This window comes from Somniosus microcephalus, chromosome 18, assembly GCF_052327205.1.
Source record: "Somniosus microcephalus isolate GS21.2 chromosome 18, FLI_Smic_1.0, whole genome shotgun sequence".
Classification (NCBI taxonomy): domain Eukaryota; kingdom Metazoa; phylum Chordata; class Chondrichthyes; order Squaliformes; family Somniosidae; genus Somniosus; species Somniosus microcephalus.
In genome coordinates, this window is record NC_141004.1 from 7,155,531 (window position 1) to 7,176,154 (window position 20,624).

Here is a 20,624-nt window from a genome sequence, read left to right on the forward strand (position 1 = left end):
AGGAGGGATATACTTGCATTGGAGGCAGTTCAGAGAAGGATCACGAGGTTGATTCCTGAGATGAAGGGGTTGTCTTATGAGGAAAGGTTGAGCAGGTTGGGCCTATACTCATTGGAGTTTAGAAGAATGAGAGGTGATCTTATTGAAACATATAAGATTCTGAGGGGGCTCGACAGGGTAGATGCAGAGAGGATGTTTCCCCTCGTGGGGGAATCTAGAACTCGGGGGCACAGTTTCAGAATAAGGTGTCAGCCATTTAAGATGGAGATGAGGAGGAATTTCTTCTCTGAGGGTTGTGAATCTTTGGGCCTAGAAATTGGGTACAGCCCCGCTTGAGGCGTTAGAACTGGCGCTGCGCAAAGTTTATAGCCAGACGAAACTTATCGCTGCCTGGCGAGATATTGGGTTGCATCGCCCCCAAAGGGGATTGAGGCGCGAACTCAGACGTTGCACGGGGCTCCCAAGGCGCAAAAGTTCAGGCGCTACCCAATATCGGCGCGGACGGGCGCAGCGCAGGTGATCTCAATTACCGGAAACCACGAGACTTCCAGGCGCCGGCTGGCTCTTAAAGGGGTGGGTCAGTCAGCCTGAGCTGCCACACTCAACGTCCTGTAGGCCTCAGAATTGGCGCTCGCCCTTCTCTGGCGCAAGAAACTTGGTGAGGATGGAGAAGGTGAGACAGAGAGCGAAGCGCTTCAGCACTGAGGCTCTGGACCAGTTGGTGTCTGCAGTTGAGCGCCGTCGAGATGTTCTGTATCCTGACAATGGCAAGAGGCCGAATCAAAAGGCTTACCGGCGATCTTGGAGGGAGGTTTCTCAGAGGGTCAACTCCAACAGCATGGCGACCAGGACCCCTGTTCAGTGCAGGAAGAAATTCAACGACCTCACTCAGGTCGTTAGGGTGAGTGTTGGTTATGCAAACTTCTGATTCCCTCCATCTGCACCTAACTTCGAGGACCCTGTTGCCATGATGCCCCAATGGCCATCTGTCAGCAAGCACCCATGGCCCTTTCTGGGCACACACATGGACATTTCACTCAAGGCCACATGTAAGGGCCCTTGCACCATGGGGGTCATGAGATGATCTCTCAAGGCCTCATGTAAGGGCTCTTGCACCATGGGGGGCATGAGATGATCTCTCAAGGCATCATGTTACAGAACTTCCCCTTCTTTCCCCTGCAGTCCAAGCTGGCGACGATGCGAAAGGAGCAGCGTCGAACCGGTGGCGGACCTCCAAAAGTGGTCACTCGAGGAGAGAGTGCACCAGATTCTTGGAGGACGTCTGTCTGGTCCTGTTACCACTGCAGCTGCCGACCCCATTCTCGACAGGGAGGGTAAGGCTCTCACCTTTTGCAGCTGTCTCCTTCCACTTGGTCCCCCCGCCAGCATGCTTCCTCAGTGTGCCGCAATCTGGCATGCCTTTCCACCAACCTGTCCTTTTGCTAAAGCCACTCTTCCACCGCCCTGCTTTTAGATGATGCATCACCAACTGGGGCTCAACGCCCTGAAGCTGACAGTGCCAGTGCTTCCGGAGGCGAGGATCAGGAGGAAGCTGGACCATCCATTTCAATCTCAGGGGAGCATACACATCTACAGACTGGGGATAGTAGTTCCCTGGAGGGGAGGGGGGGTGCTCTGAGGATCAGGTAGTTGCCGGAACAAGCGGCATGCAGCAACGCAAGGGGGGTAGGCAAGTTCGGCCACCGTCTCCCCGGAGGGCAAGGCAGGTAGTGATGACTGCTGCACAGATTGCAGAGGAGGTGCGTCGCCTGGCTGAAATGAGCACCCAGGCCCGGCTCAGGCACACTGAGCTGATGGCTGCAGTGGGGAGGATGCCTCAGTCAATAGATACACTGGCAAAGAGTGTGTTGGACTTCGGGGCAACAATGGAGAGGACTCTCCAGGGCTTCGGGGCAACAATGGACAGGACTCTCCAGGGCTTCGGGGCAACAATGGACAGGACTCTCCAGGGCTTCGGGGCAACAATGGAGAGGTCTGTCGAGGGCTTTGGGCCAACAATGGAGAGGACTGTCCAGGGCTTCGAGGCCGCTATGGAAAGGACTGTTCAGGGCTTCGGACAATCCCTGGAAAGGTCTGTCCAGGGCTTGTCCGAGGCAGTGGAGCGGTCGGCACCGGCCTTGTCCGAAGCAATGGAAAGAACTGTCCAGGGCTTCTCCGAAGCACTGGCACCTGGCTCACAGGTCCTCACTGCTGCCATGCAGTCACTTGCCGGCCTCGTCCACACCCAGATTGAGGCAACGCGAACTCTCACTGCAGCCACCCTATCTGCATCAGCTAGGATCACCCCGGGCCCTTCCAGTCCCATACAAGGCCAGGAATCAGTGGAGCATGCGATTGTGGCGGATGAGCCGAGCCGGTCCCCTCAGAGAGCCAGTGTGTCGTCCGACAATGGTGCAGGTGTCCTCTCTCGGCAGGTGACCATTCCACATGCCAGCGCTGGCACGTCTGCAGTGCAGCTGCCACCACCTGCAGGGCACACTGCTTCCAGCCATGCTCAGATCAAGCATCCTGCGTCCGCACCCTCCAAGCCCAGAGGTCGGCCAGGCCGTCCCTCGGGGCTTCTGCGCTTCCACACAGTCAGCAGGCGTCCCCCAGCCTTGACCCTGCCACTGGGGTTCAATTACGTAGGAGCAGCAGGGAGGGAAGGGGCCGACTGTGAAAGAGAAGTTGTTCTCCATCAAGGGGCCAGCAGTAGAGGGAGGTGCTGAAACGTTTCTTTGGCCAAAATCAAGGAGACCCTCACCTGTTGGAATTGTTGGAAATAGTTTGTTTAGTTTTGTGGCTTTGCCGAAGAGTTAACTGTTATTTTGTTAGTTATGGTTTCTGTTGACATGACGTTGTTTTGCTGTAATGAAAGACTTTTGTGACAATAAAGAGAAGTTTAAATGTGCTATGGTGTACGTGACTAATTACAGTGATGCTGGCCTTCAGAGGCTTTGAAACATCCAAAGTGCGCAGCAGTTAAGACACTCATCATTCCGCCAGAGGGGCCTCGATACGAGTCCTCGTGAGCCTGTGACGGATGCCCCTTCCACTTTCAGGAGCCCTTCCATCCTCCTCCTCCTCCTCCTCCGCCTGCTTCTCCAGGGTCAGAGGGAAGATGATGAATTGACGCCTTCGCCTATAAAGGGCAGCTGTAACTTGCCGGATGCAGCAGTGGACTGCAACCTGAGAGATATTCGCAATGTCCCCAATGGCTCACTGAAAGGATCCGTTGCCATAAAAATTGAGGGCAACAGTCAATTTAGCGGCCACCGACAGAGAGGTCATGCACCGTAGACGCGGCTGCAGATCCTCAGCAAGCAGGTGGCACAGCTCAGTAACAACGTCCCTCCCGATTCGGAGCCTTCGCACACACTGCTCCTCCGACATGTCAAGGTATGACACCTGCTGCCTAAAGACCCTCGCAGCATACCCTCGGATTGGCTGACCTCCATTGCCCCTCCTCCTTCTAGCCAATCCCAGCCCCCTCTCCCGCCGTCTCTCTGCCCCTTCATAGTGTTCGGCCATGAGGCCGTCGCCCTCCAAAGCATCTCCCATTCCGATGCCAGTTGGTCAAAAGGCTGTTAGGTCTAGTGCTCCAACTGCTCCGGACAGGTTTGAGGGTCCCAAGTACTCTAATGCTAAATTCCAAAAACTCTGCTCCACAGTAGCTCACCAACTCTCTCCACCAACGATCGCAATGAACAGGCCAAGTGGCTGAAGCTTCTGTACTAGAGCTGTCCCCTTTAAATAGCGCCCCCCGACTCCGAGAAGGGCCTGCTAACGCTCCTTCGAACTGTCACTAATAGCGCTAGGCGTAAAGGCTCCGGGCGCCACCCAATATCTGCTCAGGCGCCCCTAAAAGGCGTTGCACAATGAAATGACGTCATGATCTGCTTGCGCTCGCGGGCGCGCGCAAACACTTAGCGCAGGCGTTAAATGTATAGTCAATATGGGAGTTGTCGCTATCTTCATTGCGCCCGCCCCAACATTAGGTAACGGCCCAATTCTCGGTCTCTTTAGGCGCTAACCGTTTGCGCAAACAACCAAATTTCTAGGCCTTGGAATTCTCTACCCCAGAGAGCTGTGGAGGCTGGGTCAGTGAATATATTCAAGGCTGAGATTGACAGATATTTGAACTACAGGGGAGTCGAGGGTTATGGGGAACAGGCAGAAAAGTGGAGCTGAGGCCAAGATCAGATCAGCCATGATCTCATTGAATGGCGGAGCAGGCTCGAGGGGCCGAATGGCCGACTCCTGCTCCTACGTCTTATGTTTCTTATGTTCTTATGTAAAGCGCTTTGGGACGTCCTGAGGTGGTGAAAGGTGCGATATAATGCAAGGTATGGAAGTTCTTCCTTTCTTAAATTGAACCTGTGGGGTTTGATGTTCTCTCGCTGTTTGTCAGTGCGCGGAGTTTGTTTCCTGCTGCTTGTTATCTCCAATTCTCTGATGATCTTTGCTTTCATTAGGCTCCCGTGTAGAGTTGACCGCAACCTGAATTCTATTCTGTGGCTAAAAAGTCTGGCAAGGTAACACATCTGTGAACATATATTTGTGGTTACGAGCCTGTCGCCTTCAAATGATAGACTTTAGAAATCATTGGTGCAATCACATTTAGAATCCTGTGTACAGTTCGAGCCACCACAGTGTAAAAAGGACACAGCAGCTATTGAGAGAATATAGAATAGAGCAACCAGAATGATTGAGGGATTGGATTGTGAGGCGCGATTATGTAAATCAGGCTTGTTCTCACTGGAAAAGAGAAGGTTGAGTGGCGATGTGATTGTCTTTTTAGGATTCTAAAGGGACTGGATCACGTCAACCCTGACGAGCTGTCTCTCCGTGTCCAGAACAGTAGACCCAGAGGATACGGCCTGCGCTTGAAAGGGGGGTAAATTCAAAACTAATCTACGGAAAGTGAGCCAATGAAATTTTCATCCTTGTTTTCAAATCCCCCCATGGCCCCGCCCATCCCTATCTCTGTAATCTCCTCCAGCCCCACAACCCTCCGAGATCTCTGTGCTCCTTTAATTCTGGCCTCTTGAACATCCCCCGATTTCCATCGCTCCACCATTGGCAGCCGTGCCTTCAGCTGCCTGGGCCCTAAGCTCTGGAATTCCCTCCCTAAACCTCTCCGCCTCTCTCTCCTCCTTTAAGACGCTCCTTAAAACCTACCTCTTTGACCAAGCTTTTGGTCACCTGCCCTAATATCATCTAATTGTGGCTCGGTGTCAAATTTTGTTTGATAATGCTCCTGTAAAGCGCCTTTGGACGTTTTACTACATTAAAGGCGCTATATAAATACAAGTTGTTGTTGTTGTTGTCAATCTATAGAACCGGTTTCCTTGGGAGACGGTGGAAGCAGTTCGTGTTGTTCATGCAGATGCAAATGAGATAAATTTCTTTCAGAAAATACCATTCTGGGCTCCAGTATCTGAGTAATGTGAGACGTGCCATGTGGGGAGTGCAGCGTGCTCGGGAGGAACAGGTGACTCTGGACCTCTGGTTCCCAAAGCTCTCCCCCACTGGGGATTTTCCTCGCCTCATGTCTGGCTCTGTTGGAGACTCATTGATGGGGATTGATCGCTGTGATTGGTCAACAACTCCATTATTGTATCATGTGACGCCCAGGATGGGAGAAGGTGAACTAGAGGGACCCTGGTCATTTTCTGCCTAGTAATTCCTGTGTTCCTGTGATAGCTAGCAGTGCTGGGAGCAGATTGTGGGGCAGAGACTCAGCCCTATCACAGCCTGCTCTGCAGACTCCAAGGGGGAACCTATTGCCAGCTGCCTGTTCCAGCATAATTTCTACCTCCAGAAGATGACCTCTGCCCCATTTAAAAGGCCTGTTGTTGTTGGATCATCTACTTCGCGCCTACCCTGAGCAGGTAGTCACCGGCTCGTTGATTTTAAACTTCTGAACTTGCCAAGTTGATGGAAACTACAGCAGGCCCTGGGTTAAATAAGTAGCACAGCTCCTCTGAGCTAGATGGGCAGAACGAGGAAATGGAAAAAGTGTGTTGCGTGTGTGATTAATTTGCATTCTGTTTTTCAGTTGATCACAGCCGAGTGCAGCTGTCACTGATAATTTCCGACAGTGACTCTGATTATATCAATGCGAGTTTCATCAAGGTAGGCACTTTCTAAATGGAAACCTTGCCAAAAAAAATGGCCAATGCATTTCAGTCGAAACAATTTTCAATCAAACCAGCACCACTGTCGATTTAGTGGGGATGGGGAAAGGTGCTTGACACTGACGGGGAACGGTAATAGACTGGAGAAGTTGGGATTGTTCTTCTTAGAGAAAAGAAGGTTAAGGGGAGATTTAATCGAGGTGTTCAAAATCATGAAGGGTTTTGATAGAGTAAATAAGGAGAAACTGTTTCCAGTGGCAGGAGGGTCAGTAACCAGAGGACACAGATTTAAGATAATTGGCAAAAAAACCACAGGAGATGAGGAAACACTTTTTTTTACGCAGCGAGTTGTTGTGATCTGGAACGCGCTGCCTGAAAGGGCGGTGGAAGCAGATTCAATAGTAACTTTCAAAAGGGAATTGGATAAATACTTGAAGGAGAGATTTGCAGGGCTCTGGGGAAAGAGCAGGGGGGAGTGGGGCTAATTGGAGAGCTCTTTCAAAGAGCCGGCACAGACACGATGGGCCGAATGGCCTCCTTCTGTGCTGTATCAGTCTATGATTAGCAACAAAACAGGTGCATTGGAGGCAATAATTAGAAGTGAGGAAACCGATGAAATCGGAAACATAGCTGCAGACAGAACAGGATTGGCAATTAAATATTGCAGGCTATAGTGTATTTAGAAATGATAGAGAAGGAAGAAGGGGGAGGCGGGGTAACTGTACTAATCAGAAATAACATAATGGCTGGAGCAAGAAAGGACATAACTAACAAAGAGATAGAGACAGAATATGGATTGAGATAAAGGATAGGAAGGGATCAGTCACACAATTACAGACACACTGCAGACCACCAAATTCGTGGAAAGGAAGTGGAGGGAGAAATACGTAGGTTAAATGAGTAAAAATCATAGAATCATAATCATGGGAGATTTCAACTAACCCTAAATAAACTGGCAGGGAGAGGGAGTGGAAGGGGATGGAATTTTTACAGTGTGTATAAGACTCCTTTCTGACCCAATATGTAAGAAGCCCAACAGGAGAAGAAGTATTGATAGACCTATTAATGAGAAATTAACCAGAGCAAATAAGAGAAGTAAACATGGGAGAACATCTAGGGAATAGTGATCACAATATATGATAATGTTTAAGATAATGATTGAAAGATATAAATAATATTAAGACCAAAATAATAGACTGGGAAAAAGAGACAACTATGAAGGAATGAAGATGGAGCGAAGGAAGGTAAACTGGAGAAAAGCATTGACAAATAGAGTTAAAACAACTGCAATATTTAATGGAGAGATTGATTGCGCTCAAGGGGGCTGTGGTTTAACATATCATGTGAAAGCTGTCATATTTAAACTGCATAAAACACGAGTTAGGCCGCTAGAGTACTGCGTGCAGTTCTGGTCACCACATTACAGGAAACATGTGATCGCACTAGAGGGGGTACAGAGAGATTTACGAGGATGTTGCCAGGACTGGAGAATTTTAGCTACGAGGAAAGATTGGATCGGCTGGGGTTGTTTTCTTTGGAACAGAGGAGGCTGAGGGGAGACTTGATTTGAGGTGTATAAAATGATGAGGGGCCGAGATAGAGTGGATAGGAAGGACCTATTTCCCTTAGCAGAGAGGTCAATAACCAGGGGGCAGAGATTTAAAGTAATTGGTAGAAGGATTAGAGGGGAGTTGAGGAGAACCTTTTTTCACCCAGAGGGTGGTGGGGGTCTGGAACTCACTACCTGAAAGGGTGGTAGAGGCAGAAACCCTCATCACATTTAAAAAGTACTTGGATATGCACTTGAAGTGCCGTAACCAACAGGGCTACGGACCGAGAGCTGGAAAGTGGGAGTAGGCTGGAGAGCTCTTTTTCGGCCGGCACATACATGATGGCCTCCTTCTGTGCCGTAAATTTCTCTGATTCTATGATGACGCAGAACTCTCTCAGTATTACATTGAGCACCTTGTCCGGTGCAGCGTGCAACCCTAGACTACCTGCTCAAGGGGCTGAAACTCAGAGAGTGGTGCTGGGCTAAGCCAAGCTGACATTGACCTCACTATTTTAGCAGTGTAACAAGCCTGAGAGTAGATCGCTACATCTCAAACTATATCTCTCGCAAAACATGCGCTTTGTTTTGATATTATATTCTGTGACTTATTGCTCAATTGGTAGAGCTTATATTGCAGTGGTCAATTTACAATGGCTGACATTTATAAATGGTTTTCTCTCCAAGGGAGTGTATGGGCCAGAAGCCTATATAGCTACGCAAGGTCCTTTGCCCCATACAGTGACAGACTTCTGGAGGATGCTGTGGGAGTATAACGTCCTAGTAAGTTTTCTATTTGTTCAGACTAATATTTGAAAGCCATACTACCCGGAATATGTGGACTTCAAGCAAAATATCCTGACTAAACAATATCGTAATTCTCAACTAAAACAAAATACCGCGGATGCTGGGAATCCAAAATAAAAAGAGAAAATGCCGGAAACGCTCGGCAGGTCAGGCAGCACCTGTGAAGAGAGAAACAGAGTTAACGTTTCAGGTCGATAACCTTTCATCAGAACTGGAAAAAGTTAGAGATGTAACAGGTTTTAAGCAAGTACTACTAATTGCTTTGTAATTCTCAATATTGAGTATTTTAAAAATTATTATTAATTCGCTGGCAAGGCCTGCATTTACTGCCCTTCCCTCGCTGCCCTGATCTGATACGAATAATTGGCCCTCCAGGCCACATCGGAGGACAGTTAAGAGTCAACCACGTTGGTGTGGGACTGGAGTCACGTATGGGCCCGGACCAGGTAAGGACGGCAGGCTTCCTTCCCTAAAGGGACATGAGTGAACCAGTTGGGTTTTTACGGTAATCCGATAGTTTCATGGTCACCATTACTGATCCCAGCTCTTTATTTCCTGATTTGTTTTTAAACTGAATTTGCCACCCTCCAATCTGCAGGAACTGTTCCATAATCTATAGAATTTTGGAAGATGATAACCAATGCATCCACTATTTCCATGGCTACCTCTTTTATTACTCTGGGATGCAGATTATCAGGCCCTGGGGATTTATCAGCTTTCAGTTCCATTAATTTCTCCAGCACTTTTTTTTACTGATACTAATTTCCTTTAATTCCTCCTTCTCACTAGACCCTTGGTTCATTAGCATTTCTGGGAAGTTATTTGTTTCCTCTTCCGTGAACACAGAACCAAAGTATTCGTTTAATTGCGCTACCATTTCCTTGTTCCCCATTATAAATTCTCCCATTTCTGACATTTGTCTTCACTAATCTTTTTCTTTTTACATAATTGTAAGAGCTTTTACAGTCCACTTTTATGTTCCTTGCAAGTTTACTCTCATATTCTATTTTTCCCCTCTTAATCAATCTCCTGGTCCTTTTTTGCTGAACTCTAAACGGCTCCCAATCCTCAGGCTTGCTACTTTTTCTGGCGACTTTATATGACTCCTCTTTAGATCTAATACTATCCTTAATTTCTTTTGTTAGCCATGGTTGGGCCGCTTTTCCTTTTGTGTTTTTGCGCCAGAAAGGAACTGTTGCAATTCATGCATTCGTTCCTTAAATGTTAGCCATTGCCAATCCACCGTCATGCCTTTTAATGAAGCTCCCCAATCTATCATAGCCAACTCTCTCCTCATACCTTCGTAGTTTCCTTTGTTTAGATTTAGGACCCTAGTTTCGGATTGGACTTCACTTTCCATCTTAATGAAGAATTCTGTCATGTTATGGTCACTCTTCCCTAAAGGACCCCGCACAACAAGATTATTAATTAACCCCTTCTGATTGCACAATACCCAATCTAGGATAGCCTGTTCCCTAGTTGGCTCCTCAACGTACTGGTCTAAAAAACCATCTCGTACACACTCCAGGAATTCATCCTCCACAGTATTATTGCTAATTTGGTTTGGCCAGTCTATATGTAGATTAAAGTCACCCATGATTACTGTAGTACCCTTGTTACATGCATCTCTAATTTCCTGTTTGATGCCGTCCCCTACATTACCACTACTGTTTGGAGGCCTATAGACAACTCCCACCAATGTTTTCTGCCCCTTGGTGCTTCTTAGCTCCACCCTGACTGATTCTACATCTTGATTTTCTGAGCCAATATCCTTTCTCACTATTGCTCTGAATTTCATCTTTACTAACAAGGCCACCCCACCTCCTTTTCATTTTCACCTGTCCTTCCTAAATATCGAATATCCTTGGATATTCAGCTCCCAGCCTTGGTCACCCTGCAGCCACGTCTCCGTAATCGCAATTATATCTATTCCGTTTACATCTATTTGCGCTGTTAATTCGTCTACCTTATTACGAATGCTTCGTGCGTTCAGATACAGTGCCTTTAGATTTGTCTTTTAAAGCATTTTTAGACATCTTAACATTTTTTTGTACTGTGGCCCTATTTGTCTTATTACCATGTTTTCTTACCCGGACCCTATTTGTTAGTGCACTCCTTTGTTTGTACGCTCTGTCCCTTCCTGACACAATCTGGTCATCCTTACCCCAATCACTTTCCTGCACTGCTTCCTTGTCTTTTCTCTTTAGCATTCTAGATTTCTCTCCACCAGGACCCCCCCCTCTCTTCTTCTGTGCTGAATGATTCTTTGATTCCAGCACAATCACCACACTACTGTACCCCGCAGGACTGAGTGTGTGTGAGGGTTCACTGGCCCTTTTATTTACAGTTCCTGAACCGTTCACAAAGCCGGGAACCTATCCCCCGCCAGAGATTTGAGCACAAAATGCAGGCTGACACTCCCAGTGCCGTACTGAGGGAGTGCTGCACTGTCGGAGGTGCCGTCTTTCGGCTGAGATGTTAAACCGAGGCCCCGTCTGCTCTCTCGGGTGGATGTAAAAGATCCCATGGCACTATTTCGAAGAAGAGCAGGGGGGAGTTCTCCCCGGTGTCCTGGGCCAATATTTATCCCTCAACCAACATCACTAAAACAGATTATCTGGTCATTATCACATTGCTGTTTGTGGGAGCTTGCTGTGCGCAAATTGGCTGCCACGTTTCCCACATTACAACAGTGACTACACTTCAAAAAGTACTTCATTGGCTGTAAAGCACTTTGGGATGTCCTGAGGTCGTGAAAGGCACTATAGAAATTCAAGTCTTTCTTTTCAAACTGCATAATATTAGATCCAACACTTGCTGGGATGTCTGTGGGATCTTTTCGTCATGTTGTTGCCACTTCCTAGAATGATATTTTGCGAACTAGAGCTGTAATTAGCAACTGAACATGAAGGAATTGGGCTTCTTTATGATTCCGTCCATTGCCGTGTCTCTGGAAGTCTGGTAAGTTGAGTCTGCCCTGGGGTCTTTGTCCAGATGCACAGCCAAGAAATGACCCTGAGGGCGAAATCCCCAGCCACCGCGTTGCTGAATTGGTCAATTCATATAAAAATAAAACAAGTTAAGTCTCTTGAAACTGAGCGAGCGGCAATTAAAGGGGAATTCTTATCTGCTACATTTTTGCAGCACCATTTGCCGCTGATCACAGGGACAGCATGATCAGTTTACGACGTTGTCATGTACCGAACTACCAATAGAATCGTTTTGGTTAGAAGGACAATACATTTACCGAACATTCGGGGTCTGAGCCTGTCAGAAAGCTTCTTGACAAAAATAGTTGTTGCCCTTTTCAGTGGCAGCCCATGCCCACCGCTTCTCTGTTCTTGAATTAGCACAGCTTCCACATTTTGTGTTCCTGGCTTTGAAGTTTTAAATAAAGCTAGAAATACAGTTTATCTTTGGATTAATAGTCACATTTCCTACATTACAACAGTGACTATACGTCAAAGGTACTTCATTGGCTGTGAAGCGCTTTGGGATGTCCTGAGGTTGTGAAAGGCGCTATAGAAATGCAAGTCTGTCTTTCTTTCATGCTCTACTTGTGTGGCACTGCCCAGTTAAGGTTCCCTTCCTATCTGTCAATACGTTTCCTCCAATAGCTTCTCCTCCAGGGCCCACACACTTAGCCTATCCCACTTCCCCATTGCACCGTGGATGGGATCAGCTTCCGTATGGACACCAACGGCGCCCAACTTTAACTCTCTGGCACCAACCTCAACACCATGACGGCCATGTTCCAAATCATTGGGGTTGAGTCAAAACAGCTCAACACTGACAAGACTGAAGCCATAGAAACAGGAAGAGGCCATTCAGCCCCTCCAGCCTGTTCCACTATTCAGTTAGCTCATGGCTGACCCATCTCGGATTCCATCAGAAGCTTTGCACCTTAGTCCCCAACCTCATGCCAGTTGTGGACCGCACATGCCCACGTCACACCCTGGCGGACCTGTTTCCACTGCCGGGAACTTTTATATTCTGGAGTGAGATTCACTTGTTTTGATTTTTAAAATGTAAACTTATCTCGAGGTTCACTCAGGCTGAAGCCACTAGTGCGGGACCGCCTACTTCTATCTGCATAACACTGTCTTCCTGCGGTCCCAGTGCCACTAAAGACCTTTGTTATCTCCAAAATTGATTTCTCCAACACTTCTCCTGATCTAACCATAGGCAGACTCCAACCCATTAAGAACTTTGCATCTTGTATACTAACCCATTACTAAATCCTACACATTTATCACCCTATTCTCACTAACCGCCATTGGCTGCCCAGTTCCCAGTCTATCAATTTCAAATTCCTCATCCACACGTTCAAATCCTCCACCCTCCCTCAACAACCTTCTGCAGACCGCTGTCCCACTTCACACCCTCTGCTCTTCTGACTTTGATGTACTGTGCTTTCCCTCTTTCCCTCCCCTCCCTCCGCTCCCCCACCAACGGCAGGGTCTTCGGCCACGATGACCCTACACTTAGCAACAACGCTCTCCCCAAACCCCATCCCTTGTCACATCTCTCCCCAAGTTCAGAAGCCTTCTCAAACCTACTGCTCACCAAAATGTTCCTCCCAAGTGCCCAGTGTCCTCTTCTTATGGACATTTTATCCCTTAAAAGATGTTATGTAAATGCAAGTTCGTTCTTCATGTATTTTGCAAGTTGTTATAGGCAGCTATTGCATGTCTGGAGTTGGCACTCAATATTAGAAACTGTGTCTGATATGTTTATTTTTCCCTCATTCTCTCAGGTGGTGGTCATGGCCTGTCGTGAGTTTGAGATGGGACGGGTAAGTTGACATTTGTCCCTCCCCCAACATCTATTCTTTTTGTCTTTTGAAGAATTAAAAAATAAAATGATAATTATTCATGGAAGTTACACTAAACCTTTATAGATCACTGATTAGGCCTCAGCTGGAGTGTTGTGTTCAATTCTGGGCGCCGCACTTTAGGAAGGATGTCTAGGACCTTGGAGAGGGTGCAGAGGAGATTTATTAAAATGGTTCCAGTGATGAGGGAATTCAGTTATGTGGAGAGACTGGAGAAGCTGGGGTTGTTCTCCTTAGAGCAGAGAAGGTTAATGAGAGATTTAATAGAGGTGTTCAAAACTGTGAGGGGTTTTGATAGAGTACAGAGGGAGAAACTGTTTCCACTGGAAGGAGGGTCGGTAACCAGAGGACACAGATATAAAATAATGGACAAAAAATGTCACGGGGAGATGAGAATTTTTTTCACTCAACAAGTTGTTGTGATCTGGAAGCAGATTCAATAGTAACTTTCAAAGGGGAATTGGATAAATAATTGAAAACAAAAAATTTGTGGGGCTATGGGGAAAGAGCAGGGGAGTGGGACTAATTGGAGAGCTCTTTTAAAAAGGCTAATGGAATGCTGGCCTTTATATCTAGAGGACCAGAATACAAGGGGTGGAAGTTACACTTTTCTTCTTCTTAGGCAGTCCCTCGGAACCGAGGATGACTTGCTTCCACATTAAAAATGAGTTCTCAGGTGACTGATGAGTCCAATGCGAGCCATGAGGGTCCTGATGTTCCAGGTCCCGAACTTCATTTTAAAGGGTGGAAGATGCCTGTGTGTGAATTCTTTTAACGTGGGGTGGCCGTTGCACACCAGCTACCACACGGGCTTGACAGAGCAAGGTCTTGGTCCAATGGCAAGGGGATCCAAGACGATTGGAGACCAGGCTCTGCTACACCGGCCTAGCACACACACACACAAACACACTCCTACTGTCCTCCTCCCTCCTTCCTGCAGGTCCTCATTGCCTGGGTTTCGTAGGATGTCTGGCCGCTGACTCTCGATGCTGTGGCCCTGATGACAGGAGTGCGGATCTCTCCGGGGGCAGGGGGGACTTTCTCTCCCCCACCACCCTCACAATCACCGCGTGAATCCACTCCGGTCACCTCAGGGAAGCGAGTAGAGAGAGAGGGGTGGAGGAGAGGGGAAGAGACACACTGTTAAGTCTGTGTGTCCCAGTTATGCTTATTATAAATCACTGGACACAGACCACAAGAATAACTTTTAACAGGTCTTTACTATTCGGAGGTCAGGGCTGAACTGCCCAGCAAATCCCTACACAACACTTATATACCGGTGTGGTCACCACCGGTATTACAGTATACAGCAGCCAAGAGAAAGTAGTACATCTCTTAAGGTAGTTCTCTTAAGGTGGAACAGGTTACATACACCACAATCCTCCCTTTTTAGCTTAACAGTTATATCCCCATTTAACATAATATAATAACATATATATATACAACTTCACGCAAAACAGTTCAAAGATTCAGTCTCTGAGGAGGCCTCCTGATTCGAGTTGGATAACGCCTTTCAGGGGTCTCTGATTCTCGTTGCTGGGGTGACTCATCTAGTTGATCTCTTATGGATTGGACATCATCCTCAGGTACATTCACTTCTGAGGTAGATGCTTCAGGTTCACTAACTTCTTCCACGGTTGTCTCTGCCGTAACCATGGGTTCGACCCTTGTTCTCGATTCTACCAGTTGGTCAGCATGACGCCGTATTACATTTTCACCAATATCTACCGTGTACATCAGGGGTCCTTGTCTGGCCCGAATTGTTCCAGATTGCCATTTCTCGTTTTTATAGTCCCAGGCTAACACTGGCTGTCCTATTTCGAAACTCCGAGTGGTCTTGTTATTTATATGCTGGAACTGTTTGTTTTCAACTTCCCTCCGCACATTTGGTTTTAACAAGTCCAACCTGGACCGCAACCTCCTGTTATAGAACATCATGGCAGGACTTTGGTTTGTCACTGCATGAGTGGCATTTCGATATGCCAGTAGGAATTTGTCCACCTTGTGTTGTAGTGGAATCTGATCTTCGCTCATGGACTTTATTGCTTTTTTGAACGTTTGTACAAATCTCTCGGCCAACCCGTTTGTAGCCGGATGATATGGGGCAGAGGTATAATGTTTCACCCCATTCTTCTTCATGAATTTCTGGAATTCTTCTGACACGAACTGCGGTCCGTTGTCTGAACATATTTGTTCTGGCAATCCATTTCTTGCAAATATCGTTCTTAGCACCGCGACCGTCTTTTCCGAGGTAGTGGTAGTCATCTTAATCACTTCTGGCCATTTAGAATGTGCGTCCACCGCAATTAAAAACATGGAGTCCATGAATGGACCAGCAAAGTCAATATGTACACGTTGCCATGGGGTTGAAGGCCATTCCCATGGATGCAGCGGTGCAATCGGAGGTGCATTTTGCACTTTTTGGCACCCTGAGCAGCTTTTCGTCAGATCCTCTATCTGTTGGTCGATACCCGGCCACCACACATAAGCCCTAGCAAAGCTTTTCATCTTGACTTCCCCCCAGATGACCTTCATGCAGTTCCTTTAGAACTCTCTCTCTTAACTTAGGAGGAATAATCACCCTTGTTCCATACATCAATGCTCCTTGACAGACGGACAGCTGTTCTCGTCTTGCTGAGAATGCCGGTAACAGTGGATCACCATGTGCTGGCCTTCCCTTCACTGTCACTTCGTAGACCCGGGACAGTGTCGGGTCGTTCCTGGTTTCTCTTTCAATACTTGCATTGGTGACTGGTAAACATTCGATGATGGTCGAGTGAAATAACTCAACAGGGTCAACCGTCGGTGCCTCCTCCTCTGTAGGTAGTGGCAGGCGCGACAGCCCATCAGCATTACCATGCTGCTTTGTACCTTTGAATTCGATCTGATATTGATGTGCCCCTAGGAAAAGGGACCATCTCTGGAGTCTCTGTGTTGTCATCACCGAAACACCCTTTTTAGGGTTAAAAATGGATACCAACGGCTGGTGGTCTGTCAGAAGCGTAAACTTTTGGCCCTGCAGGTAATGATTAAACTTCTTTACTCCCCACACAAGGCTGAGAGCCTCCCTATCTATCTGAGCATAGTTGCGCTCAGCGGAGGTCAATGATCTGGATGCGAACGCAACTGGCCTCTCCAGGCCATTTGGCAACTTGTGTGAGAGTACTGCCCCAATACCATATGGAGAAGCATCACAAGCCAAACGAATAGGCAGCGTTGGGTTGAAGTGAGCCAACACTTCCTCTGAGGTGATCAATGCCTTGCTTTTGCGAAAGGCCCTCTTACAGTCCTCGCTCCACTTCCATGGTACTCCCTTCTGCAAAGGAGCGTTCAGCGGGTGCAGCACCGTGGATAAATTTGGCAGAAACTTATGGTAATAGTTAATCAACCCTAGGAACGACCTCAACTGGGATACATTATCCGGAGCGGGAGCCTTCACAACAGCTTCGATCTTGTCAGGAGACTTATGAAGCCCCTCCTGGTCAATGACCTGACCACAGTACGAGATCCGCTTCTGAAAGAACTCACATTTCTGGCGATTAACTCGAAGTCCATATTCTTTCAATCTGGTGAGCACCAGTTCCAAATTTGCAAGGTGTTCCTCGTCATCATCTCCTGTAATCAAAATATCGTCCAGGTAACATTGTGTGCCTAGAATTCCCTGTAATACCTGCTTCATGGCCCTCTGCCAAATTGCTGGAGCCGATGCCACTCCAAAAACCAGTCTATTATACCGGTACAAGCCTCTATGCGTGTTGATCGTGAGATACTGGCGTGACTCTTCCTCAACTTCCATCTGTAAGTACGCCTGCGCCAGGTCTATCTTGGTGAAGTGTTTCCCGCCAGACAACGAAGCGAAGATATCCTCAATCCGCGGAAGCGGATACTGCACCGTGTGAAGCACCGGATTAACAGTGATCTTGAAATCTCCACAGATGCGAACCTTCCCCGGTTCCCCCGGCTTGTTGCTCGATGAACGTGATGTGCCTCAATAATTCCGAGACTCGATGTTAGCGAAACAAAACAAGGCTTTTATTAACTTAGAAGGTAACACGTAGTAGAGAGAGGTATCTTCCATCTGTAGGGCTGCAGTACTGGATATGAGGCCAGACTGAGCTTGCTTACATAGGGGCCAGGTATGGGCGGAGCCCTACACACAACACATTCCAATATACAATACAATGGTGAGGAAACGGAACTGGGGGAAGGGAAATGAAACTGAAACCGACCACAGTCACAGGCAGTGATGAATGGAATATTTCATCACAGAACGCTTCATGACGGGAACAATGGGTGTGGCCCACTCACTCCAGTCTACCTTAGACAGTACTCCTGAACGTTCTAGCCCTTCCAGCTCAGCTTCCACAGCAGGTCGTATCGCATAAGGTACCGGTCTGGCTTTGAAAAATTTCGGGTTTGCATGTTCTTCAACCTTGATGTTTGCCGTAATTCCTCTCAGTGTTCCCAGTCCCTGTTGGAACACCTCTTTAGCATCGTCCAATATTCTGAACAATCGTTTAGGTTTGACATCTTTTTTACCGGAATCTACCATTAGTGCTTTTAAGGAATGCCAGTCCATATTTATTTTCCTAATCCACTCCCGTCCCAGTAGTGGTGGACCTCCCTCAGGTAGCACATATAAGTCCATTCCTCGGCTTTCTTTGCCCTTGTGGACCACCTTTACCTCTATCTTCCCGATGGGGTATACTCTTTGCCCCGTGTATGTTTTCAATACAATCTCCGTATCCCGTAGGGGAATATGTGGGAATAACCTTTTGTAATCTTGCTTATTCATGACCGTCAATGCCGATCCAATGTCCAATTCCATCTTCACTTGGACTCCTGCTATCTGAAGTGTGACCCAGATTGTTTGGAGGTCTGCTTCATTACCAACATTGTGTACTCTTAGACTACCCAGTTCATTACTGCTGGAGTCTGAATTTGATTTCTGTTCGTTCGAACTGTTCTCTGTCACCTTGTGTACCTTTCTGTACTTTTCCTGCAGTGACTTTTTGTTGCTGGTCTTCTTTCCTGACCGACATACTTTAGCTATGTGACCAAGCCTGCCACATTTTCTGCATTCCTGATTTTTGAACCAGCACTGGTTCTGATCGTGCGTTGTCTTTCCACAACGATAACATTTTACTGTACCCAAGACCATTTGATTGGTGCTGAGTTCCGGTGACCGTAGCTGCATTTCCGCTGTGCCTCTCGCTGCGGCTTCGTGCGATGCTGCAATAGTGACAGCTTTATCAAGCATAAGATCATTCTCCTCAAGCAGTCGCTTTTGTGTTCCTTCTTTTAACAATCCACACACAAATTTATCTCTCAGCGCATCTGCTAGTCCTGTTCCAAACTGACAGTACTTTGATAGCTTACGCAGTTCAATTAAAAATTCAGCGTTGCTTTCGTCTTTCAGCTGCGTTCTTCTGTAAAATTTAAATCGTTCCGCTATCATCAGCGGCATGGGGTTTAAATGATTTTTCAGGACAGTAACAATATTCGCGAAAGTCTGATCCGCCGGTTTATCTGGTGATAGAAGGTGCTTCAATAGCCCGTATGTCTTCGCACCCATTGAGCTTAATAAGGTTAGTGCTTTCTCATCATCTGGTACATTATTTGCTTTACAATAAACTTCCATGCGTTCTACATACGTGGTCCAATCTTCGATATCGCTATCAAAGGTATTAATGTTCCCATGTTTAGGCATCCTTGCAAGTTTCTTTAAATTTTTCTTTTTCTCAAAATGGCGGCTTCCCGCGCTTGTCTTCTTCCCCCGCCTACTAAAATGGCGGCTTCCCGCGCTTGGCGGTCTTTCCCGCGCTCGTCTTCTTCCCCCGCCGACTACAATGGCGGATTCCCGCGTTTGCCTTCTTCCCCCGCTGGCTGCAATGGCGATTGCCGTGCTGCTGCCGTTCTCGCCTCCCCAGCGGTTCTCAATTCCCCGACGCTGCTTTTACTCCCCCGTGGTTCCCGTGGGCATTCACGTTTCCCCTGCTGTTGCGCCTCTCAGCCCCGCATGCAGGCCGGTCCTTTACACCGGCTGCGTTTGAGTTCTCCGCGGCTCTCGTGCCTTAAGCTGCCCCAGTCGCTGCGCCTCTCGACCTTGATTGCAGCCCGGCCCTTTTCACCGGCCGTGGTCGAGTTCTCCGCCCTTTTTCCTCCGTTTTCCCTCCCCCACTCCACAGTCAACGCGGCCGACTTTCTGCTCGTGTCGCTGATCGGCTTACCCACCACCGTGGTAGAAGGGATGATCACTGCCTGTCGCTGATGGAGGGCTTCGTGGTCAGAATTTTTCTTTTTAACCCGGGTTCTCGATGCCTCCCGTGCGATGGTGCTCAGCAGGATGATGAGGGCGGATGCCTCTTCTCGACGCCCGTTCTGAGGACGAAGCTGCCTTGGATGTAAAACTGCCGCAGGGTAAGATCGGACTCGTCGCCACTGTTAAGTCTGTGTGTCCCAGTTATGCTTATTATAAATCACTGGACACAGACCACAAGAATAACTTTTAACAGGTCTTTACTATTCGGAGGTCAGGGCTGAACTGCCCAGCAAATCCCTACACAACGTTTATATACCGGTGTGGTCACCACCGGTATTACAGTATACAGCAGCCAAGAGAAAGTAGTACATCTCTTAAGGTAGTTCTCTTAAGGTGGAACAGGTTACATACACCACACACACCGCGGCCTGGGAGGTGAGGCCTTTCCTCCGACACTTTCCTGCTCGCAACGCCGCCCTCTCAGGGTAGGAAAGGATGGCGGGTCTCACAGTTACCCGGAGCGGCTGATTTTACCTTTCGCCCGCTTGCTGGTTGGTTTTTTATTGAACTCACCGCCTGTCACCGCTGCGCTCCTCCTCGTCCTCTGTGTCTGACTCTCCCCGCCTCTGGTTCCCTCACACCCTCTGGCCCCGGATCCGCACACCCGACAACACAGCGCCTGGCCCCGGGCCCGCACAGTTATACTGCAGCTATACAAAACCCTGGTTAGACCACACCTGGAGCACTGGGAGCAGTTCTGGGCACCACACCTTAGGAAGGATATATTGGCCTTGGAGGGAGTGCAGCGCAGGTTTACCAGAATGATACCCGGACTCCAAGGGTTAAGTTACGATGAGAGATTACACAAACTAGGGTTGAATTCCCTAGAATTTAGAAGGTTAAGGGGTGATTTGATCAAAGTTTTCAGGATATTAAGGGGAACAGATAGGGTAGATAGAGAGAAACTATTTCCGCTGGTTGGGGATTCTAGGACTGGGGGCAGAGTCTAAAAATTAGAGCCAGACCTTTCAG

General features: G+C 47.8%; 1 protein-coding gene across 1 annotated transcript in view; it reads left to right on the plus strand.

Moving 5' to 3' along the window:
- The window catches only part of LOC147104997 (tyrosine-protein phosphatase non-receptor type 22-like), a 133,501-nt gene that overhangs the window by 28,964 nt on the left and 83,913 nt on the right, over positions 1-20,624 (plus strand). The window contains exons 3-5 of the mRNA XM_086010993.1: positions 6,062-6,138; positions 8,377-8,472; positions 13,253-13,291. Of these exons, the coding sequence (XP_085867119.1) occupies positions 6,062-6,138; positions 8,377-8,472; positions 13,253-13,291 (212 nt within the window). The remainder of the gene's footprint in view (positions 1-6,061; positions 6,139-8,376; positions 8,473-13,252; positions 13,292-20,624) is intronic.